Raw genomic sequence first — 24,554 nt, 5'->3', positions numbered from 1 at the left:
ATCCTCAAACCAGTTTTGCAAATTGGGACAGAGAGCTATAATTGACCTTGCTGAAGTGGCCTTTATTTTCCACAGTTCATGATCAAAGTAGTTACGTTACACTGAATAACTCATCTAATTCACAACACCTGAATAAACAGCAGGAAAACCAGCCTGGAATGCATGTTCCACTATCTGCAGCCATCCTGCAGCACAGCCTGAATAAAGTCCTTCCCCTTGTCTCTACACTGAAGTGAACTCTAATGATTAAAAAACGCTTCTGGACTGAAAGGTGCATCACACTGATAACAGGCTTGTTTGGAGACTTGAGCTGTGGCTCAGCGTGGCCTGGAATATTTGTAACGTTGCCTGGGTTTAGGGTCCATTTCCATATCTGTTTTTCACTTAAAATATTCCCTGGTGTTCCAAAGCACATTAAGCTGAAAGTTATCGGACTCCCTACAAAAGAAGAAGAAAAAAGGGTAGATCTGAACTGGCCAACACAAGCTTTTAACAAACAGAGTGGTATATAAAAATAAAAGGAAAAAAAATCCCTGTGGATAGTTTCCAGAGTTGTTTTGGATTTGATCATCTCTCTTTCCTCCTCTGGTTCAATTATTTTCAACTGAAAATGTTTGGCTCCTTTGGCTCAGGCTATCGCCTTTCTGCAGTTAAAAAAAAAAGTAAGTCTAAAGTCCATCCAAGTGTTCTAAGCTAAAAGTAGTGACTTTTCAGTGCTCTCTGAGCCACGAGCAGAGGACCAAACCCAGGGCTGCAGTGCCTCCTTGGCACACAGCCGTCCCGCCAGGCTCTGCAGCCACATAGGCGTACTCAAAACCTGCAGAGGGGAAGATCGAGACAGCCAGCGAAGAGGAGCCCCTTTCCCCCGCACCCTCTAGAATAGTTGCCGGAGGGTTACTCAACATTGGATCAGGGTGGGGACTGCTTGTTAATATAAACGTTCCAGGCCCTCCGCCCGCTCCTCTTTTTCTCTGCCCTACCACAGTGATAGGACAGCCCAGGAGTCTATAACCCAAACTAGGAAAGACTCATTGTAATTAAGGATAGGTTTGACTGCTTTTAAAATTGAGCATCCTGCTGAGCAATCAGTTAACAGAGAGGTAAAGAACACATGCTGTTTTGCAAACGGGTCCAAAGCTTGGGTCCTACTTGAAGACATAGTTATAGATGATGTCAGTATTATTTATGAATCCAAGTATATGTTATTTCAGTAGACATTTCGTGGTATCCATTATAGTTACAGATGTTACAAACTTCCATTATTATTTTTTTTATGTGCTCATAACTTTCCAAAACCCTGATCACTTCTGTTCACATGTCATTTTGTTCTCCTTTACAGTCTTTTGGGGGAAGGTTTTAAGAAAACCTTCTTACCTGTTGTTTAGGTTAAAAGATGGGAAAGTACACCGTAAAGTGTAAAGTAAAACTCTAATCATATTCTTTTGAGGAAAACATACACAAAAAACAACCCACCCAATAGTAACACCCCACCTCAGCATAGAGGTGACTCCTTAGGAGGTCTAGCGTTTATGCTTGGTTTTATGGGTAAAGCTTTTAAACAATTTAAATAATTTTTTAATGTACTGGAAAGCATCTCCTAGTGTGTGTGTGTGCCACTGCCCTCAGCTGCACAGAGGCAGGAGAGCTTGGCTGCTTTCATAGGGGCGGAGATGTGGTCACCCACCCACCCATATTCCTACTTAGAGCAAGTGCTCAGATCCTACTGACTTCATTTGGGAGCTAGAGCTATGAAAGCAGTTAAATCTTCACCTCCATGGGAGTTAGGCACCATAATATCTATGAAGATCTGTCCGATTCCGTCTTCTGTCAGTAGAAAATGCCACGTGGAAAGAGTGTGCAAGTATGGTGTCCACCACAACCCACCTGCGTTGTTGTTTCATGAGTTGCATATCTCAAAATATCTAGGACATTCACTGCAAGCAGTGTTGTGTTTCTATTGAGCATTACTAAAGCATGACCTAAAGCATCTCTGGCCTTTTGTCCTCTCCTGTTGTATGCTTCTGGCATGTAACAGACTGACACCCTCAAGGCTGAAAGGGTTTTGCCTAATCCAAGGTTTTGGGCTAAAATATAAGGCTTAGCAGGATAAATGTATTGGGCTAAATACAGGGATAAATGTAACCTAGCCAGTAATAGCTGTAATTATCCATTTTGGACATCATTGCTAGGAAACTAGGAAAAACAGCTAAAATCTCCAAAAATGTTTAGGATCACAGTCAGCCACACTGCCACAACTCCCCGTCAGGATAGCTCTGCTTACTGTACAGAGCTGGGAGTTTAACTCATCTAGAACTGCTATGCTCCTTATGGATTTATTGAGGCAATTAAGATAACACATCCACATATCTCAGCCTATGGATTTGCACCTTTTCACGCACTCTTTTTTCCATTAAAGCCAGGTTTCATGTATTTGTCCCTTAGTTTAATACTAGTGACCATCAAATCTCAACATTAACTTACTCCTTTTTCAAAATTTGCTCCCCATGAAATGGTGTGAATTTTGCCAGTTGGAAAAGGCCAATATCAAGTGCTTCTAAATTACAGTCAGGTGATTTTCTTTGCCGTATTTCACAAATAAATAACTTTTCTTTCTAAAAATGAGGCCTGTTCAACTGTGCATCAAGCTCCAAGAGTCAGCCTTATGGTTTTGGACACTTAAACTTGATAACACATTTGAAAAAGTTCTGTAGCCCTGATTTCAGCTGAAGGAGGGGAATTAGGAGGAAATTACTGCCTTGGTTTGTTTCCATCTCTGACTTCTTTAAGCTTATCTATTTGAGGCTGTTTAAACAATGCATGAACCGTCTCATATGGATTACCCTAAAAAAAAAACCTCCTGAGTATATATATGAAGTCTCACGTCGTTTAGAGGTAGGGGATAATTTCAAGCTTTTATCTTAACTGGTCCACAAAGGAGGTAGGCTAAACCCTATGCTTTAAATTGTGATTCTTTTCTGGTTATAAAAATATATATATATTACTTGTACGGGCTGACAGACAAAGATTTCTCTATCAAGTATGTGCCATTTACAAGCAGAATGTTGTCTCCATTCCAGTCACCAGTCACAGGAGCTCAGCTGGGGCCCTGAGTGTCAAGCTGAGAGCTTTTCTTTCACCATAATAAAGGTCCTGTAGGCTAAACTACTGGTAGTCTGCCAGTGACACTTCTGAAATCCTTTTGATGGGCTTACACAAATGCAAAGATTCATACTTAGCAATGCTGTCGATGGTATACAACAATGATGGTTCTTGAATTGTGCTCATCCCGCATTGTCTTCTGTGTGTTTGCATGCGTGAGTGTATACATATGGATATGTGCATGAATATATATAGATGTATGAAGTGTGAGGATATATGTAGTATAGACACCTGAGTTTCACACGTATTTGCGTGTGTATTTAATATTAAACTGGAACTTGAAACAGAAAGAGCAAGAAAAAGCTACTGAAATCTTATTTTAAAAACCCTGTTCCTGTGGCTGTGTTATCTCACCCAATCAGAAGCACTAATTTTATCAAAGACAAATTATAAAAATGAAAAACAATGCTAGTTCTTAAATGCAGTCCCTATTTGTTTAGCTTTTATTTACTTCACTTTGACATAATACACTGCAATCTTTCCATTTTTTAAAGACTTCATCTCTAAACTGTGGCATCCAAGTAGGTGCCCTAGCCAATACTTCCTTTTCCCCAGTCAGATACACTGGGAAGAGGCGGCAGGTTGTGTTTTCAGGGGACTTGAGAAACTTGCTGGCAAGCTTTCCTAGGGTTATCATCCCATGTCAAAGATGATGTCGGTATAGAACATAGATTTCCTAACAATGCGGCTTCCTTGGAAGGAAAATTTTGTTTTCTTCAGTTCACTCATTTTGAATGAATGAAGAAGTCCATGGGGAAGGAGTCAGTCCTTAAATAAAATACTTGGTTTTATAATTACTGTATTCCTGCTTCCTCTCTACACCTCCAAAATTTGCCATAAATAAGAGTGTGGTAACTAATTGCCGGCCAAGTGGCACGACTAATGTTCTTCAAATACAGTATCATCTGGGTGAAGTGATATTGCTAAGTTATAATATGTCCAGTTCCAGTGTTTGAACACCAATACAGACATCCACATGCACACGCACACTTGTGTGCCAAGAGGGTGTGTTGTGTTCATTTTTTTTTTCTTTAGACGTGATACTTCAATTTTTCTTTTCTTCCTAGAGAATTCAAAGTACTTTTTAAAGGACTTAATTTCTGTTCAGTAGAGCTCATGGGCAAACACTCAATAAATGCAAAATAAGGAATGCAGTCATGGTTCTAAAAACTTTTCGCATTCTTCAAACTGATGCCAGTTGTATGCATTGACAGTAATCCTGTCTAATCCCCTCCACATGTATTATCTTTGTACACCTGCTTTCATTGTCTCACTTATCAGTTTTTTATGCTTAGAAGCACAATATACAAGAGGGTAAAGCAACAGAACAAAATACACATGCACACACAGTGTGTTATGCTACAATTTTGCATTGTAGACATAAAACATATTTGTAGATTTTGGTGCTTAGAGTCAACATCTTCCATTAAGATATTTTTCCTACTTTTTTTTTTTTCCCCCACTGGTATATGTCTGTGTTTGTCTTTCTTGGCAGATTAACTGAAGCACATCGAACAGCTGTAAAAGTCATCAGGAGAATGCAGTATTTTGTAGCCAGAAGAAAATTTCAGGTAAGCAGCACCATTAGCCATAAGTACAATTTGTAAGCTTAAGTATATGACATTGAAAGTGCTCTGAGAGTGAACTTGTCTTTGTGCATGCAGTTATAATAAGTCAAAGGTACTGTTTAGGCTCTCAGCCTCATACTTACTTTATGTGGATTTTTTCGCAGCATAGGCAAAACTATCAACTATCCATGGGTATAGTACGATACGAAAACCTGCTGAGTTTGTGAAGTCAGCATACTTATTTTTCACTTCTCTTTTTTACTGAATTTGTTTTGTTGGGGTTCTGTTTGTTTGTTTGTTTGTTTTACTATACTGACCAATATATAAACTACTTACCCATCTACTAGAAGAAGTGAAGAAAAGACTCTGTTGGAGTGTCTGCTAAAATACTGTTACTGTCTATACTGATCATCTAACGACTGGTTAGAGAATGTTCAACTAATTGCGCGCTGTGTATGGCTGACAGATCAATAGACCTTACTGATGAGTACTATGCTGCGTAAAGTTGCTTTCACATTTGTGGCCCACATTTCCAAATTTGTTTCCCAGAATGGGACATCATAGAGAGGCCGTATTTTATAAAGTTGTGGAGCATCTGCCCTCTGGAAATTTGCTGTCTTTATGAAGTCTTAAGTCAAATTTCTCAATCAGGTTACAAAGTGCTCAAACTAAATGTGCTGTATTGGAAAAACTGTCTTACTTTGCCTGTTTACTAAGGTCCATTATGATAAAACTTGTTTGGAATGTGATTCTGTTATCATTATTCTCATCACCCATGTGCTGGTGATGCCATGGAAATGAATAATTAACTTCTGGCCTGATTTTCAAAGCCCCTGTTATTTCCATCTGAAGGTTCATGCTTTTTTGTCCAAGAGGGTCCACTGCAAGTTAATCAACTTTCATAATCCTTTTGAAGAGGTTTTAAAAAGATAAAGCAGGGACCTAAATTTCAAGCAAGTTTGATTAGAGCTGAGCACTTAATTGCAAGGAATAGAAGTCTGAGATAAGCTCACAGCACTCGGAAGACTGAATTAGGGCCTGTAGAATAGCACATATATTTCCCAAGCTCATGCAGAAATGTATCTTCAGATGACCTTATCTTATGAAAGAAGACTAGGAGAAGTCAGTTTGTTTAACTCAGCAAACAACAGGAGAACAGGATTATATTGTAAGTACACCAGAGAGACAAACACTATGGGAAATTTAAAAAAAAAAAAAAAAAAGACAATTACAGACACCATTCCTGGAAAGTAAAATCAGTATATAAATGAGTTAGGATAAAAATTAGGATATTTTGAACCACCAGAGACCTAATGTTCTGGAGCTGTCAGCCAATAGCAGACATGCCAAACCTTAAAAACCGAACTTGATCAGTCTATGGAGAGGATTCTGTGAGTCGGTGTTAGTGATAGGGAAGAAGAAGAAGGAATTATCTTCTGTTTTTTTCTCTCTTGGGACTGTGAAATATAGCTTATAGGACTCCCCATGCTGATTAGATTTTGGAAGTTCAAAGCTGGGTAATGTTATTTTGAGTTTTGTGTTAGGAGCTCTAAGCATGCTGGATGTAGAAAGCTGAGCCCAAATGGCCAGGATTTGGGATGATGGACAGAATGGACAGAATGAAAGCTAAAGAAGTTCTTCAAGTTCTGTATTTACCAAACCTCCCTGGAAGCCCATTACCTCCTGCCTTAAGTTGTATTGTACTAGCATTTTGTAACAAAAACATGACAAGAGATTGTGCCAAAGTTTGGCAGGACATAAGATGCTCAGATCTAAAGCTTTAGGGGAAAAGAGGAGAGAAAAATGATGAAAGTTGGAAGGATATTTTTACTATGCTTTAGAGAGGACTCAGGCACACTGCAGTGTACAGTACTTTGCAACTATAGGATTCAGAGCTGATGATGTGGTAAAAGGGATAACAGATAGAGGACTTCTTTTCAGGGAGAAAAGAAATTTCATTGGAAATGAGTAGAATCAATTATGCAAGTAGTAGCCCATGGGGGAGAGGGGAGGGAGGTGGGGAAAAATCCCCAGCACATCTAGGCTCTGCGCCATGCATCGTGTTTAAATAGAGAGTGTCCAAAGGAAAGGACAGAGGATTTAGCCAAAATGCTCTCAAAGCACCCCCGCTAGTCAATCTAAAGAGTGATACTGGCACTGTTTCTCTGGGTGAAGACAATAGGCTGCTTTTCTGGCCAGAAATAGTGATGTGTCAGCGTCTGCAAAATGTGAAGCTGGGGAAGGCAAAAAAAAAAAAGGCGATAAACTGAAAGCTGAAACCTCCCCCTGCCCCCCGCAAAGTGTCTCTTCTCGCAAATGCACACAAATGTACACGCACACACTGCCAAAGCCATGAACTCTTCTGAAAGTAATAATGCAGGTAAGTCTGACGGCTGAGCACAAGGAAGGCATTTTATCACGAAGAGCTTTTGCTGCTTCATTCCTTTCACAGGATTTGTTTCCATTCCAGTTCCATGCTTTCATTTGAAATTTCTAGGATCCTGTGGCTGCCTTCCAAGCATGACTCCAGCACATACTGTAGGTGTTCAATGCATGTGTGCAGTGGTGCATGCTAATGGCTCTGGCTGAAGCTGTGACAGAGTAGAAAAAGACAACAAGATGACTAATGAGCTGTTTTCAGTAATTTCCAATTACTAGATTTGCAGTTTACCTTTCTTTTTTTGAGTCAGAGCCAAAAAGGAGACATCTTGCCCCACATTTCCCATAGGGGTTGGTATGGCTCTGAAAATGCTGGTATTTTTGAAAGGACATAATCTGTGTTTATTCAGCCACACACACACATTATTTTTACTTGATAAAATTTTACCATGCTGCGCTTTTTGCAAATTCTCTAGACTTGTTTCAAAATTCTGCTGTAGTAGTTATAGCAAGAAACCAGAGCTTGGCAGAAGCATCTGGATTCTCATTAGAATGGGAATAAAGCTGGGCAGATGGCAGTTTTTTAGCTCTCTTGCATTTTTTATCTGTCCTTTTTTATTTGTTTGAATTGCACCTTTTTTTCTGACCTCATAGGTATTATTAAAGACAAAGAAGCTCAAACAAAATCTACGTGCAGCAGTCTTCAGACTTATGCAAAGCATCTGTCCTTCCAGTTACTTAAGCAATAATATTTCTGTCACCAGATATCTTTAGTCTTTAGAGACATTTGATTTTGTGTCCAAGTGTTATGAATTGGGCCTATCTTTGTGGTTCAGTCCTCTGACATTACGATTAACATATGGTTTTGGAATGAGTCAAGAGAGATCACGCACGATAGTCTTAGATAAATTATATATCTTGGTTTTGTGTTTTTAAAATACACGGTGAAGGTCTATTATTTTGCTCAGTATGAAGTAACATGAAGACATGACTCTAACTGACAGTAATGGGAATCATTTGGCTCCATCTCCACAATAAATATGCATTGCTACAATGCCTACATATTTTTTATTCATTGCAACAACTGTTGAAAAACAGCAAGCAAGTAACCTCTGGAAGATAAAAAATAGAATGAAGGTCTGTCTGAAATAAAAATCAAGTTTAAACTATACTTACCTTTCAATCTCATGTACAACTCCTTTCACAGCAAGCTCGGAAACCGTATGACGTACGCGATGTGATTGAACAATACTCACAAGGGCACCTCAATATGATGGTTCGGATAAAAGAACTTCAAAGAAGGTAGGCCCTGTCTACCTCATGAAACATTTGATTTCTCTGGTGCCAGCTGGCTTTAGGAGAGATGTGTACTTAATGAACAGTAATTGTCCAAAATTGCAAGCACAACAGGGAGCACAATATCTAGAGGATTTAACTTGGAGTAATTTTTAACCCTTTTTATGACCAAGTTTACAATTATCCTTTATCCTCCTCTCCTCCTCCTCCAAGTGAAATTAAAAGAAATTAAGGTGCATGCTGTGAAGTTTATAGTATGAAGTGAGCTTTTCTGCCCTCTTCTTAGAAAAGGAAAACTTTTCAAATAATGATTTACCTTTCTGTCCCCTCTCTGTGGTTCTCCACAGTTGACAGAAATCTGGTTCACTTGTGCTCCCCTCTCTATCTGGAACTTTTCGCTTCCTCCATGCGCATGGTTTTTCCGAGTTCGGGGATCGCAGCTGAAATATTTTGCCACAAAACTATTCTCTTCTGTTTCAGCACAAAGTGCTTTTCTCTTTACAAATTAACACTGTGGACTGGGACACCAGACTGAACTCCTCTGGCCCTTAAATAAAATGAGGGGAAAAAAAAAAATCCTATTGAATGGAATCTACTGTGTCAACATATATAGATATTAAATCTGCCTGCATGAGATTCAAGGAATAGTTGTAAATGTTATTAAGAAGTCATTCTGTTTGTATAGTCTTTGTTACTAGATTACATATGACATGGGATAATTATGGTTTAGTTATGATATGAAAGTCTAAGAAATAAAATACTAGTACTCACAAAAATAACACTAACAATATGGTTTGATTTTGGAAAAAAACTCTAAAGAAGTAAATTGCTGACTGCTAGTCTCATGATATTACTTGCTTTGTTTTAGGTTTAAAGCTACTGTAAACTCTCATCTAAAATATGCTTCTATGATTTTCCTAGCAACAGAGTTTAAGTTGCTTGGTAATTGCATTGCTGGTAATTCTCTGTTTGCTTTTCAGATTGGACCATTCCTTGGGAAAGCCAGGCCTTTTCCTCCCAGGTATAGTGACTGCATTTTATGAAGAATGATTAGCTTCATAACATTGTGAAAACACCCATGGCTACAGTAATACAGGTTTATAATCCAGCCAATTATGCATGAATTTATAATTCTGTTAATAAGCCGTGGAACGACCGTGGAAAGATAAATACCTTGCATTCAGGTGGTAGTGGAGTAAATGGAAATGAAGAATACATGTTAAAAATGTGTATCAGTGCACAATGAGTTGGAAACATATTGCTCGAAATATTTCCACAAAAGTATTCTTTCTAAATCTTTTGTGCTGGGGTTAGAAAATATGTTGGTTCCACTTAAAAAGATTTCTTCCTTTCTGAACAACCTATGGATTTTAGTTTTGGGAAGCTCAAAGGAAGAGCAAGGGTAACATTCAGGAAGAACTGGGGTAGCCTTGAAAGCTAGAGTGATGGAAGTGGTATGAAATTCAATCATAAAAAGTGCAAGATCAGGCACAGGGAAACTAATTAAAAAAATTTCCTGCATGCTAATAGTGGTGAACAGTCTGGCATGTCTGAGAAAAAGAAAGGCCTGGTCTGCTAATTAGTTGTAGGCCAACTGAATGTAAGAAAATGCTGTGATAGAACCATGAAAAAATAAGTCTGATCCTAGGATAAGGAGAGAGATTTTCAAGTCATACAGGGAAGTATACATGCATAGTATACTGAAGTATATTGCACACGAGTCGGGTAAGGCCTTATGTGGCATATTGTGCAAAAATTTGATTCCACATCTTTAGGAAAGACTAACTGCAACAAAAATGGGGATGACTAGGATAAAGGACTAGGGTAAAGGAGAATCTATTCTATTAGTGGGAAACAGAAGTTTGCTTTTTTCAACCTAGCAAAACAAAGGGCTGGAAAGAGTTATTTGTTAATTCTGCAAGGGGAGTAATTACTTGTGAGGCAAAAGAAATACGTAAGGTATAAGACAGTGCAAACAGAATAACAAATGTTTGTGAACTGGCCATAAATACATTTAAGCTGAAAATGTACGGCCAAGAGGGAAGTCCCTGGCCATGCAGACCAGTGAGATTCTGGGAAAACCTTGTGGTGGGAATCATGGAGGTCAGAAACCTGAGTTGCTTGTATGGGTAGGGTTGAAAGAAGCGTTTATTTTTTTATTGCAAGAGATTGACTTCAAATTTCCAGAGGCTCCATCTCATTCTCTGTCCCTACAAGCTCAAAAGTGACTTAGGAACTGAAGTCCGATATCCCCAAGTGACTTCGAGCACTCATAGGCATAAGTGTAACTGAGGTTGCCAAAGTTATTTCAGAGACTTTAAAAAATGCTATATTATCAGTGGTTAAAATGGTTTATACTATCAGAATGAGGATCATCTCTCAAAACACATTTTTAACATCTGATTGCTGCAGAAGACTCAGTAGTACAATCCTCTTTCCCTGTTGCTGAGCTGGTTTTGGACCACAGGAAAATAATCCGTCAGCTTGAATACATCTGTAAATATTTATGCCTGGGAATTCATTCCACAATGTGCAAGCTAAATTTATGGAAAAACTTTGCTTACCTCCAAGAATGTATTATTTTATTTCAAATGTAACAAAGTAGAACTGTAATTTGTTCCCAAAAAGACTAGTGTTAGAGGCACTTTTTATGAAATAGCTGCTTCTTTCAGAGGTGAGGAATAATTAGAAGTGTTGGCTGCAAAGAAGCTAATTGTGAAATAATGTTCTGAGAAGCTGAAGATGTCCAGGAAGTTTAGTCTCACCAAATCTTGCGTCAAAAGGGTCATAGCAACCATTGGGAGGATCTTAGGTGGGTCTGTGGATTTGAATGAGTGTTTGAAGGGTTCAAGTGTTGAAAAGAGTCTAAAGTACTGAGGAAGAGCCATGGGGTTGGTCCATGACTGACTCAGTCCGGGACGACTTATATGCAAAGCCTCCACTATAATATTGGACAACAAAAGCAATGAGAATGATCTACCTGTAGGCCTGAGGTTACACAGCAACTTGCTGTACCAGCCAGATCCTGGAGAGATAGCCTACAAATACAGCCCCAAATGAGTAAGGAGGGTGGGGGGGGAAGTTCAAGTCAAAATCTGCCACATGTTTCTTTGTCATTATCATTTTCTATCAAAAATTCTTGCTTTGACTTAATAGGTGGGAAAAAACCCATTGGCTTCCAGAGGTAAGAGAAGTTAGGTTAGGCTCATCTTCAGAATTCATGATGGATAGTCTTACTATAGAGAGCATCATAGGACTTCAGAGATATTTGGGAAAGCCATAATCTGTGCTCTGGAGAAGTTTATGGCATCCGTGTCCATGCAACTAGCTTCCCTTGTTAGTCTTTTCTTGCAACATGACTGCTGAATAGCTGCTTTGAGACAGCATTCTTAGATGCAAAAGCATGGCCCTGCTAAGAATGATGTCTGCCTCCACAGCATGCCAACTCTACAAAGTCATACCTCGTGCAAAGACATATGGCTCTGCCCTCAAATGGGCTGAATAAATACTGACTGGGAAAGGTAAAATGGTTGTTAGGGATGCAAAACCTGGTAAGCTCAGTTATGGGTTTGCAAGACTAAAACCAAAAGTTATTTGATCTAGTAGTTATTTTATCTAAACCCTCCACAAATTCAAGAATAAGATAAGTGGTTCCAGATAAATGGTCTGCAGAACTAAAACTAGGGTTGGTTTATGATTAGTTCCAGTATTATCCAACCCGCCAATAATCAAGTGATGAACAGTGATGAGTGGTTATAGTATTGGTCTGGTTTGGGTGGAAACAGACTCTTGCACTGTCCTCCTCCTCTGGAAAAAGAGTTCTTACTGAGTTTTCCTCAGAATGGATGGCTTATTCTATATTGAAAATGTATTTTCAATATGATATTTTTCCAGTTCAAAGGCATTGCTAAAAACCTCATTCGTAAACAATATGGGTGTTTCCTCCAGACTGTGTTATTTTTGTATTGATGGCAAGCAAAAGAGAAATGACAATGCAAAGAAAATTAAACCACCAAGGAGAAAAACATGAGAAGAATTTTCCTTTCCAGCTCCTTTTTTTTCCTGTTTTATTATATTCCCATTCAAAGAATCTGATTCCAAGCCCATTGAAATGAATGGGAGTCTTTCCAGTGACCTCAGTGGGTTTTGGATCAGACTGTTACTGAAACCCTGTTGTCAACTTTGATAATATTATATGAAGTAATTGCAGTGTATCTATAGTATTATTACCTTTCAAAAGTGAATGATGTCATAAAAGATCCAGAATCTGAATTCACTGGAAGCAATTATTGTTATTTTTCAAGTTATTTTCTCAAAGATAAAAAGCACTAAAAGCTGTGTTAAAACAAGATAAGGATACAAGAACAGAATAAAAGCCGTGCTGGGTCAGGCCAGTCCTGAGTCCGACAGAGCCAAAAGCAAGGTGCTTTGGAAAATGTACAAAAAAAGGGCATGCATAAGCCTCTAACCTTCCGGTAAGCTTTCAGTCATTTGCAGATCAGAGACTTCCTGACATGGTTTCTGTGTATTTAGTAATCCTAACTGATTTGTCCTCAACAAGCTTGCCTAGTTTCCCCTGTAACATCTGCGATATTTTGTGACAAGAATTTTCGTGATTTAAGTTTCACAAACACATATTGTGAGGAATCCTCCCTTTTTGCTTGTTTTGGTCTTGGCATCTACTAGCTTTCTTTGAAACTCCTTTGAAAACATTAGGATAATGAATAAATTTTCCAAATACTTGAATCCCATTTTTATGAGCATACCCAGAAGACTGTGTCTTAGTTTCATTGAAAGCCCGTCTCAGTGTTCCAGGTAATGCAATTTTGTAAGATGAAACAAAGATTCCTGTAATAGTAAACAAACCCCTTAATAATTGAAAGTGTTGATATAGAGGCAAAGCACATGTTAATAAAATGTATTGAATTAACAAAGCAGACACTTATGTAATGATACAAATAAGAGTGTAATACTTGACCTTCACTACACATAATTGCTTTTGAATGCAATTTTTGAGACTTACTGTAGCTTCTCAGGGGCAAAGGTGAAGAATAATGCCAAGGTAAAACAAAAGACACAGTGTTTGGGTTCAGAAAAGTATGCAAAAGGCTGATGTTTATCAGCAGTTCATCTGACCCTCTTGGGTCTGCATAACACAGGTGGGAATCCCTGGAGAAAAAGGCATTCTTGTTAAATTTTGACAGTTCCATTGTTTGCTTTTTCTTTCATTATATGCCACCTAAGCTTTCTGATGCTATTTCCTTCCCAGCTGTTAAGAAGAAATTGGGTCACAATACCTTTTAAAGCATAATAAATACGGTTAGTTTAATTTTTATCTTTTTAAGTCAATTAATATTTGAAATGAGAGATACCAATATTTCCGCAGGAACTGATTTATTCCACCCCTCCTGGAGACAAAATCCGTGGGAACTTGGTCAAAATAAAACCACTTAGGACATTTTCTGTATCTTTCAGGTGTTCACAATCTTGTCTCTGAAAGTTCATTTCATTACTGGGGTTGATCAGTAATGCAAATGCAAAGAGCCAGCAGAAATATCACATGTCCTACTTTGAGGGCTTGGAAACTGCAGTTAATTTACTGTTCATCCAGGTCCTCCAAACAGTGTTGAATTGCATTCTTAATAAAAAACTAATAAAGAAGCTTGCATTTCATTTTGAATTTGGTATATTAATTGTTTTATACATAGTATAATGATAGTGTGTCTAAATCCTGCCATCAGCACCTTTTGGAGGAAGGGCAGAGCGTGATGTAGTTCATACCAGATTCAGTGTATACGGCTTCTCTCTAATAAATTGATTATATTCTTCCTCGTGAGCCACTTGAGCAAATTGTGTCATCTCAGAGGCTGGATAATTGAAGCAGGTAGGCAGACGGACTTTTTGTTTAGGACTGTTTTATTTGTTGAAAGGTGATTGCGCATCTTTAACCTGGCAAGTTACTCACTGCAGCTAGATTTTTGCAACTTGAAAAAACTAGGAATTTCTACTTTCAGTGTATACTGTTGAACGTTCATCATGGAACAGTTAGCTTTATCACAAAGTTTTCTGTGTTTACAGCCTTCTAAGCTAAAATATTTTGGTAGTTTACTTTTTAAATTTTCTTTAGGCTGTCCAAGGGAAATCACAAGTGCCTGATCTAGGACTATGTCTTAGCTCTTTTCAGTTTCTTCTACCTATCAGTTGTAAAAGGCTCTGGCTGACAAGAAAAGAGACTCAAGTCAAAAGTCACGATGCCTAAGGCAATTTTGTTATTTGCTATTTTGTGGATCCAGGGTTTAAAAGGGCAATCCTGACTTGGGTTTTCAGAAGCACACCTGTTTTATAAACCTAAGAATCTAGATCTTGCCGTACGCTCATCACAGGTTTCCCTACATAGAGCTTTTACAGAACTGGAACAAATACAGATCCAGAAGGCTGTAATTGCATTGCGTTAGACAAAAGAAGGTAGTCGTGTCTCTTACACTATCCTGCTTTCTGTAGTCCCAGTACTGAACTTGATATAATTTGCCAAGGTTTTGAGGTGCCTTTAGGAATCTGGAGTATCCTAGGTGTCACAGTGCTCAAATTCCTCATTTTCTGCTTAAAAAAGTTGATGGCTTTCAGATAAATTTTAAAATTTTTGAGTTAGCTCCCTTCTAGCTGTATACACCATAGAAGTATAAATCAAGGAAGGACTCTTATTCTGTAAATGCAGAGTAGATCATTTCCAGCTTTTATCATTTTCAGAAAATCTGTCTGCAATTCATTCACTGTCCTGATGCTCCCCATAAGTATTTTTTCTAACCAAAGAAAAAAATCTATTTTCTTAAAAGTTTGGTATATTCTGATGAGATGGAGCACACTAATTGAGTAAAAAATTAAGATTATGGTCCTGTCCCTCATTTGATTTGCTCTTTTCCTCTTACTCATTTCAGATGGTAATTGCTGTTTTTTGTAAAAGAAAACAAACTTGAATAATGAGTAATATGTCATTTATATCCTGTGCTTCCATTTGGGCAAGAGTTGGGCATGGCCTTTCTTGTTTTCTCAACTGGTGTGGGGAATACCTAAAAATTTTCAATTTTCTTTACAAGAGGCATCTCTTGTTGTTCACCTCAGAAAGAGGGGGGCCATCTTTTTGAAAGTACTAGGAAATAAATACAGGATCATGTTGTTTTGAAAGTAGTACAGTATGTATACTCAGGGAAGAAATTTATATATTAACAAAGATGAGAAATGGACTAGATGACCCAAGAACTATTCAGTCTCCTGAAGTATAATGCCTCTTCCTTATGTACTAGTGTTTTAGCTGATTCAAGTCTAAGTATATAAAATTATGGTTTTGTATCATACCAACCACGTGATACAAGCTTGTTTCAAGATTTTTTTTTTCTTCTGAGCTAAAATTTGTCCATATGTATTTTCATCCAGTTATAAATAATTGTGCCTCCTTTCATGATGACCATGCATGTTTCCTTTGTGTCTGTGCCTTTCACATGTATGTACACAGTTACTGGATTGCTTAGCTGGTCTATCTGTTTTATTGCAGACCAACACAAAGAATAGACAAAACTCTACTAAAAGAAAGTTATTTCAGATTACACAGCAAAGAATGTAAAAATTAAGACATTTCAGATTTATAGTTAGCCATGCAACCTTTTCAACTATGTAAAAGCAAATAATCTAATGTAGGAAGTCTAAAATCATATATCTTGAAAAGACTCGAGAGAGAAAGCATAAACATGAGGTAGAAATCAAATGTGCTAGAGCAATGTTATCTGAACTTCTGCCCACCCTTCTTACCACAATGCTCTGCACATTGTATACACACCCCATTTACTTTTAAAGATGGTCTTCATTAGAGGAAAATGCTTGTAAATTAGAGCTGAATGCTGATTTAAATGGAGGCTAATAAGAAATGGGAAAGACCGCAGCCTTTTGTGACTTACACAGCCTACATGCCAATAAAGGGGTGGACATGACACAGCTACATGCATGTATATCTTTCTTCCCACTTCATCTGATAGGAGTGCCACATGCCACAAAATAGCTTCTTACTGCTTATCTGCTTCCTATTTTCTTGTTTTCTGTTCCACACCACATTCGAGAATAACTAAAATAGGAAACGTTATTACTTGGTTTGGTTGTTTCGGGATGTCTTGGTGATTATATGAAGGATGTAATTAGAGCTGGTGAGGAAATTATTCTTTTTCAAAAAAAAAAAAAAAAGCTTATTGGAATATTTCTTCAGGTTTGGGGGGCTTTTTGATTTTAGACCTAAACAAAAACACAACTTACCCACTGCTATTCAAATCACATCCCAATTTAGAAATCCTTAAAGGCATGTTTTTTCTGGTATATTCTTTGAAAGATGATAAGTGTCTACAGATTTACTAACTAGAAAGTAGACGGCAAAGTCAATTATTTCATTTTAGGCAGAGATGAAAACTTAGATAAACTTGAGCCTCAGCCACTTATATTTTAGGAGGTTTCTGTGGTTGTGAACTAATGAATGATGAACAGCACACATGCATGAGTCAAGCTGTCTCGTTTATTTTCTGTCCCCACACAGAGTCCTTGAACAATCTTTGAATTTTCTCTCCTTATAGTATTTACTCCTGCAGGTTCTCTGAGGAAACACTTCTCCTTTCTAATGCCTGCTCAGAGCTGCCAAGGGTCCATGACCTTCTTAATGTTCTAGGTGGTCTGTAGAGGAGAAAGAAAGCAAGAAGAGTACTCTTGCCAGCATTGCTTTTCAACCTCGTATGTTGTGGTGCATACAGTACAAGTTACCTTGAGATGAACTTTGGTGCAAATATATCACTAAACATATCGCATTAGCAAATGTATGCAATGCTAATGGTAATGGTAAAGCAAGTACCATTCACTGAGAAATGCAAGAATGTGAGTTCCCTGCAGAATGAGCACACATCCAGGCAGTTACGGTGGACGCTGATGCACTGTAAATTCACATCTCAGCCTGCCTTCCAGTAAGCCCTTCACGTTGTGCTCATGCCCTAAGCAAAATGGACTTAAATAGCTTTAAAAACCAAAGCTCAACCACTCATAAAAGTGGAATAATTTATGGAACAAACAAGGATTAATTACTCCAGCCCAGTATTGGAAATGTAGTTTAGTAGAGAAAAATGTGTCCAACTTCCATTGACATAGGCTTCTAAGTTACTTTAGTATTGGGGGGTGTTTATTTCCTTGTGAATATATTCTCCCCGCTCAGAATATATGTGGTTTTGTGCTTCATTCCCTGTGAAATAACACCCCCAAATTATGGCATTCCTTTGCGATTGGCCACGTAAACACAAATAGACCCCACTTTACACAGTTTTCAATCTTGGCTCCCAATCCCACCGTTTGCAGTGTGCAAGTGAAACAAATTGCATAACTGGGCTTTAATAACCAGGTCTCATGAAGGCTAGGAGGGAAAATGAGGATGGAGATGCAAGGGCTTTTCCCAGTGTCACTCATTTGCAGAGAGGAGATAGATCTCTGCCACTCCAGCCCTTGAACCCCTGGATAGTGCTGCCTCCTACATCTACAACCTCAGTTGAAAACTGTTCTGATTTCTTTATGAATAGAACGTGTACATTGCTGTAAATGATATTCAAAATGGGGAGTATGCCTAGGGAGCGTGCCTATTCCATCTAACTACATGCAGTTAATTGAGGTAATTAAGCAAGTAATCAAGTTACCTCAGACACTATCTATAGTCCTTCATGTCCACAGACTACCTCTGCCAAAGTCCAGGTTGCCCTTTAGACTAACCTAATCTTGTGAGTTAGACAAACTAATTCCCTTCTCTCCATTCTACCCTCTTTCACTTCTGTACACCACAAAGAAACTCTTTCTTGTTATGTTCATGTTATTTATACTACCCTACTATTCCTAGCTTTTTTTGGTTTAAATACCATAGATATAATTCTTAGTTTGAGTTTGTTCTCCATCTAATGAATGTCCCATTTTTATTCTTCTTTATTTAGAAAAAGGGGTAGACAAAGGATACTATACTGTAGGAGCCAGACTGATCCGGCTAGAGGATAAGGTAAGTGCATGAAAGCTTTTTTTTTTCCCCTGAGTAATGGTATCTGATCTACGGACATGCAAGATAGTATCTTGGCATGATTTACTTTAGAATTACATGGCACCATAATAAAGAATAATATCCTAATTTTTGTAAGGGAGTTGATGAAGTATCATGTGCATGTTGTTCAGCATTAACCATTTACCTGCCATACAGATTTTGTTCTTGATTTTAAAAGGGACTACTTTCATGTTGAAGCCAAATCACACATCTTGTAGATAAGTACTGTGAACTGACAAGGTGTTTGTCGTGCAAGAATTAGTGAGTTAAACAGAAAGGCTAGTATCAGGAGTCTTTGTAAATAGCAACAGCTGATATCTCAGTTAATAATCTTGAGGTTCTTTAATGGTTACTGCATTTTTTCCCCTGTGCAGTTATCTTTGCATCAAATCTACCCCTCCCCCACTATCTTCTCTCCAAGAATACGTTCATCTTTGTTATTAATTAGAGTTACTTAGAAGTATGCCTAAAGGCCAAAGCTCAGTAAGGCTCTATTGTTTTAGACCTATTCCAAACATTCTCAAGAGCTTTTCCCACTCAAGTGATAACAAAAATACAACTAGGAATCTCTTTCTCTAATAGTTTTTTGGTCAGCTCTCTTACCTACCCCTAAAAACTGGTGTCCCTAGAACAGTGTGCTTTCTGTGGACAGTAGTAGCACAGTAGCTTTGGTATGCGGTATGATGTAACAGCTGAGACAAAAGTCCATTTGAATTTAACATATCCATTGCTATTTGTATCCTTGTCTTACTCAAATTTATTATGCAAATTTGCTTTTCACTTTTTTCTGGGGAAGTGAGGCAAGAAGGAAAGAGGAAGGAAACTTCATTATTCTTAAGAAGAACTGTGCATCTTGCCAAAAAGCAGAAATTGAAATTAAACAAATTCAAATTAAACAATTTCTCCTTCTCTTGCCTAATATCTAATGCCTAATGATCATTGCTAGGACAACACTGGAAAGATGTGACGCTGCGATGTCAAAGGATGGATTTTCTTTGACTTTTAGCTCTCTTGAACAGTGTCAGAGAATCAGCTTCACAGATAAAGACAAATTATCTGAGTTAACTTTTAAAGTGGATTGGTCCCTTGTGCAGACACACTCATTCAAAGTGAAAATGGCTTTCATTCGGATTACCTTAATTCACTTCAAAAGAGATATGTTGCTCTCTAGCCTCTGTATATTCTGTAAATTCACACCACTAGTTCATTCAGATTTCTTGAATATGCATATACATATAAAGAAACCCACTATACAGATTTGAAAACTTAGCAATAAAAGTATCTGTGATAACAGTTAGATTACTTTGTGTGAGAAATATTGTAAATACTTCTGGAAGCAGTTGTTCATGCTATCCTGACTACTCCATATTTCTGAAGAAGAGAGGTCAGAAAGTTATTAATGTGTCTGGCATTGGTCCAGATTTAGCACAATATGCTATGGATTTGATAACTTTTTATTTCAAAGCCTTAATTAGACTACTGCAGAGGTATCTTGGTGTAAGAAGAGGAACATTACAGGAGATGCCAGTGTATGCAGTAAATGCTGCAGTGAATGATCTCTGTTACAGATATCTGCTTATGCTCTGCATTTATGGCTTAAACCTGTTAGAAAACTGAACTCTAGCTGATTCAGAAAGGTTATAATTTTCATCAATACTGCCTCAATGTAAATGCTTAGAGATGGTGAAGCCACATGGTTTTGTCTTCTCATGTTAAATGTCTATTGTAAGCATGTGGTAACCAGTCTGTAGCAGGGATTCACAACAATGTTCTCGGAACAACAGTTATGCAAGTTAAAAAAAACCCAATGGTATAGCCATCTTAACTTCATTTAAGCATGATCTAAATATAGTTGGCGCAAGCTCAAACCATTAGTGTGGGCAAAACCTAGCTGCTATTTTGTTTGAAGAATTAAACTGTAGTGTTTTAACTGACCACATATTGTATGGGAACTGATGATTTCTATCTCTCTACTTATTGTTCTCAAGAAAACAAATAGAAGGGAATAAAAATATGTCAAGATATTTTCATAAGATGACTCTGTAAAAGACATTCAATCATTGCAGCTTTCTTTTTGTTCTTAGACCAAACTACAAATGTAAAATAAAATGTCTGATGGAACCCAGGGCATTTGTTCTTTCAGTACAAATTAACCTTCTTTTAGGTGTACAGGGCTTCATATTCCTGCTAAGAAAGTAGACACAGTGCACAAAAAGGGCAAACATTTGTTGTGTTGGTTTGTTCGGGGTTTTGGAGGTGTGGGTTTGTTCTGGGTTTTTTTGTATTTGCATATTTTTGGCACATTAGGCTAAAATACATATGTTTACATAGTGAAAACAAAGTTAAGCTTCCCAGATATCTCTATTTTAATGGGACAATAGAAACGACCGCATCCTGTTGTCAAACAGCTTCCCCTAAACTATTTTCCCATGTCTCATGGGCTCTCCTGCTTTAATAGTTCACTGTCTAGTAGCTGCTATGTGCCCAAATGTGAAACAATATTGGAGTCAGGAAGGACAAGCTGGGTTTCAACCTCTGAGGAGAATAAATGAAGCAAGGGCATGTCTGACATCAGGCTCCAGCTGGTGGTGAAAAATGATCTCCCCCTTGGAACTAGAAAACCTTTGGGATCAGCCTCTTCCCCCTGGAGAAATTATTTTAACATTCAGTCACCCAGCATAGTCATGGCAGCCTCCCAACCTAGTGACACATCTGATAAAATGACACATTTTTGGACAAAGGCCAGTTGGTGTAGACTGATAAAAATGCAGTACGGATTTGAACGTTTCATCTGCTTAAAAATCTGTATCAACAAGCTATTAGTACACCTCTAGCCCAGACTGATCTTTCCCACCAGCATTTTCCAGTTCATTTGTTTTAGCTGTTTCTCCGAAAGGGAATCAGAATGTAATTCACCCATTCAGAGCTGTGCGTTGTTCTGCATAAAGCCATAATTACTCTTTTTATAAATTTTCAGAGAGAGAGAGAGAGAGAAGCGTATGTTTCTGATGGTTAAAATGAACTTCATTCCCTTGAGAAGTTTGCTACCGTTTGAGTTAAAATGTGGGATTTGCTGTGTAGAAGGGCATAGGCACAGATCTCTGAAGTGGTTGCTTAGTGATAGATAAAAGGTTTGAGGCAAAAATGTTTCACAGATTCAAAGATAACAGCCTTCCATTCATGTGGCATGAGCAGCGTTGTCTGCAGCCTCTCTTTTGTGACCATCCGGGCTCCGTATGTAAGTTTGAGGTAACAAGGAAGAGGTAAGAACAAATTTGTGTAGGATGAAGCGCCATATGAGTCCAGCATAAAGCATAGTTGAAATACACTTGTATCATTTTGCTCTTAAGCGTTGCAAAGCTGACTGGAAAGGGATAAAATGCGTGGTGGCAGTTTCCAGACAATATGTAAAACCCTTTTTGGCAACATCAGTGCTGTGTAAGGCTTTACTCCTTTCATTAACATGGCATGTTGCATAGTGTAAGTTTACCCATAACACTTTTCAACCTGTTTTTCCCTGAGTAGGGTATAAAAATCTTATTTTGTTGTGGTCAGTGTAATAACCTAGTGTGGTTCCTTTCATAAAAACACTGAGATGTTTAGAGAAAGAATGGGGCTTCTTTCCCAACACGTGATGTGTGCCATTTGGCCGACCTTTTCTTTAGCTCGATGGCAGGGTTTAATTTTAAATTGCGGTATGTAGCCATTGACAGATTCTTTTGAAATGTATTAAGAGGGAGTTTGGTTCCAAGATGATGTTCTAGGGCTGGCATTAGTTTCTTTTCAAAATTGTAAACTAATGCTTCTTTATGATGAAATGAGTATTCTTTCTTTTTCTTTTCTTTTCAAAATTAGAAACAAAAATCGTGGTGTGCTATGTCAAACTGCACGGCAACCTATAAATAAAAACAGGAGAGAAAAGAATCTACAAATGAAAGGTTAGAAGGGACAGCTGTGTTGTCTTTGAAAAAGAAATCTATTAGGTATTTTTATAATTATATGGCAGTCTTTATGTGGTATTTACAGTTATGATTTACGTCCATATTACCATAACTATTTCCATACTTATAGACAACATGTGATAATGCTGGGAGCCAAAAGCAACCATTTGGTAGCATTTAAAAAATGCAGAAACACTAAGAGAAAACAGGGCAGTAAAGCAGAACCCTTCTGAGCTTTATCCATCTGAGTAATGTGAGCCAGAACAAAAGTGTCGTCCAACATAAACAAATGTAGAGGTTGGATTGTGGTGGTAAACTCTCTCTTTACCAATTTAAACACTCGTTTTAAAGTTGGAAGCTAAAAAGATAGGTTCAGAGAAGAGTGTATTTCCCTACTATCTTATTCCTCCTGGATAACAATGGAGAGATGGATGTTAGTGAATCTGACTCCTGCTGTGATTACATCAGGAGTCATTAAATAGTAAATTATTTATCATCACAGCGCCTGCAAGCACCACCATAGTGAAGGCCCTGTCAGAATTTCCATTATAAACCCCTAATTTGTGGGTGGGGTGATGGGCATAACTGAACTGTATTAAAAGAAAAAAAAAAAAACAAAACAAGGGAAAAAGCTGAAAATTAGTGCACAATGAGTCAGTTGCAAAATGAGTGTGCTACATTTTTGAGGTTTCAAGAATATGTCTGAAATAAACCCAACAAATGCATTTGTTAACAAAAACATATTTTGGCACTAAGGTGATTGTGGGTTGTTTGCCCCCTGTTCCTTAAAGATTGAGTCATTCCACAATATAAAGCTTTTCAGAAGGCTTTTTCCAAATGGGCGTTATGTGGATTTTCTTAGCTACTAAAACAGGCTGATAGTTCTTAAAAGTAGCTATCCAAGTTGCACTGCATTCCTTCTTGTAAATAGAAAGTACGTTTCATCCTGGCCCTCTATGTTTTGCAAACATGCGTGAACACTGCTGATTTTTGGAATATCTCTTCTCAACATAAATGTGTGTGAGTCAATAATTAACATAGCTAATGTGACTTGCAGTTACTAGTATAACTCTTGTGAAGAAGGTGTATTGCTTGTTGTACATGTTCTTGGAGCATGCTGTGTTCAGTTCAAGGAGACGGACAGGAGGTTCACAGGGAGAGATGCTATGAATGTGTATTTGGAATGCGATGCCAATAAACACAGTCAAAACCTGATCTCATTTACTCCAGAGCAGTCCAGCACAAATCCATTGATTCTGCACCATACCCATGAAGTCATTAGATTTTTATTTTTAAGCTGTTGCCTAATTAAAAAAAAAAAAAATGCCTGATGCTTCAAGCCAAATTGTGCTTCCATTTATGCCAGTGGAGTTACTCAGGATTTATGCAGGTGTAAATTGCAGCAAATTTCTTGTATGTCTTTTAACAAGATTCTAGCTCATGTCTTCACATCCTGCTCAACAGGAATGAATTGACAGAGATGAGGTGAAAGCAGAAATGAGGACTCAAAGAGTTCAGAATTAATCTGAATGAAATCATGTTTTTCATCTATTATGTCTAGATGAATCTTTGTGGTATGCTGGGGATTTAAGGTACCATAGAACTGAAGCTGTGCATGCATCCGTGTCCTGAAACATCAAGATGTGTTTTTAATCTGAAAACCAAGTAATGCTGATTTAACAGCTTTTCTACTTTGCTAGCTGACTTCTCAATGGAGAGAGGAACTATCACAGCCTGGACTTTGTTTGGCTATCTGGGATGGTTTTATGCTTCTCGGATAAACCTTGTTTAATATGGTTGAGAGGGAGAGATTGGTTTTGAGCTTCCTGGTGGTGATGGTAACGTCTGAAGGATCAGGCAAAAATAAGAGCTAACTCTGGCACACCTTTCAAGCAAAAGGAAAGAAGAGATCGATCATATATTCTGAAGCATATCTGAAAGAATCCTGTCTGAATTCTTGCCTTATGGTTTTTGTTATGGAGCCTTATCATATGTGGTACTTGGTAACACCCTTCTATTATTAAGGTTGTACACCACTTTCCATTATAGAGCTTTATTTTCAGTTGCTTACATCTTTGCCAAACTTTAGCCATCTGGGCTGAAATTCTCCAAGGC

General features: G+C 37.9%; 1 protein-coding gene across 1 annotated transcript in view; it reads left to right on the top strand.

The window, feature by feature from the left end:
- The window catches only part of LOC142087860 (potassium voltage-gated channel subfamily KQT member 1-like), a 511,647-nt gene that overhangs the window by 288,354 nt on the left and 198,739 nt on the right, over positions 1–24,554 (top strand). The window contains exons 13-16 of the mRNA XM_075162580.1: positions 4,655–4,730; positions 8,314–8,408; positions 9,383–9,423; positions 18,398–18,459. Of these exons, the coding sequence (XP_075018681.1) occupies positions 4,655–4,730; positions 8,314–8,408; positions 9,383–9,423; positions 18,398–18,459 (274 nt within the window). The remainder of the gene's footprint in view (positions 1–4,654; positions 4,731–8,313; positions 8,409–9,382; positions 9,424–18,397; positions 18,460–24,554) is intronic.

This window comes from Calonectris borealis, chromosome 1, assembly GCF_964195595.1.
Source record: "Calonectris borealis chromosome 1, bCalBor7.hap1.2, whole genome shotgun sequence".
In the NCBI taxonomy this organism is placed as follows: Eukaryota; Metazoa; Chordata; class Aves; order Procellariiformes; family Procellariidae; genus Calonectris; species Calonectris borealis.
The sequence above is the reverse complement of the archived record's forward strand: the minus strand, read 5'-3'. Positions and strand labels throughout refer to the sequence as shown.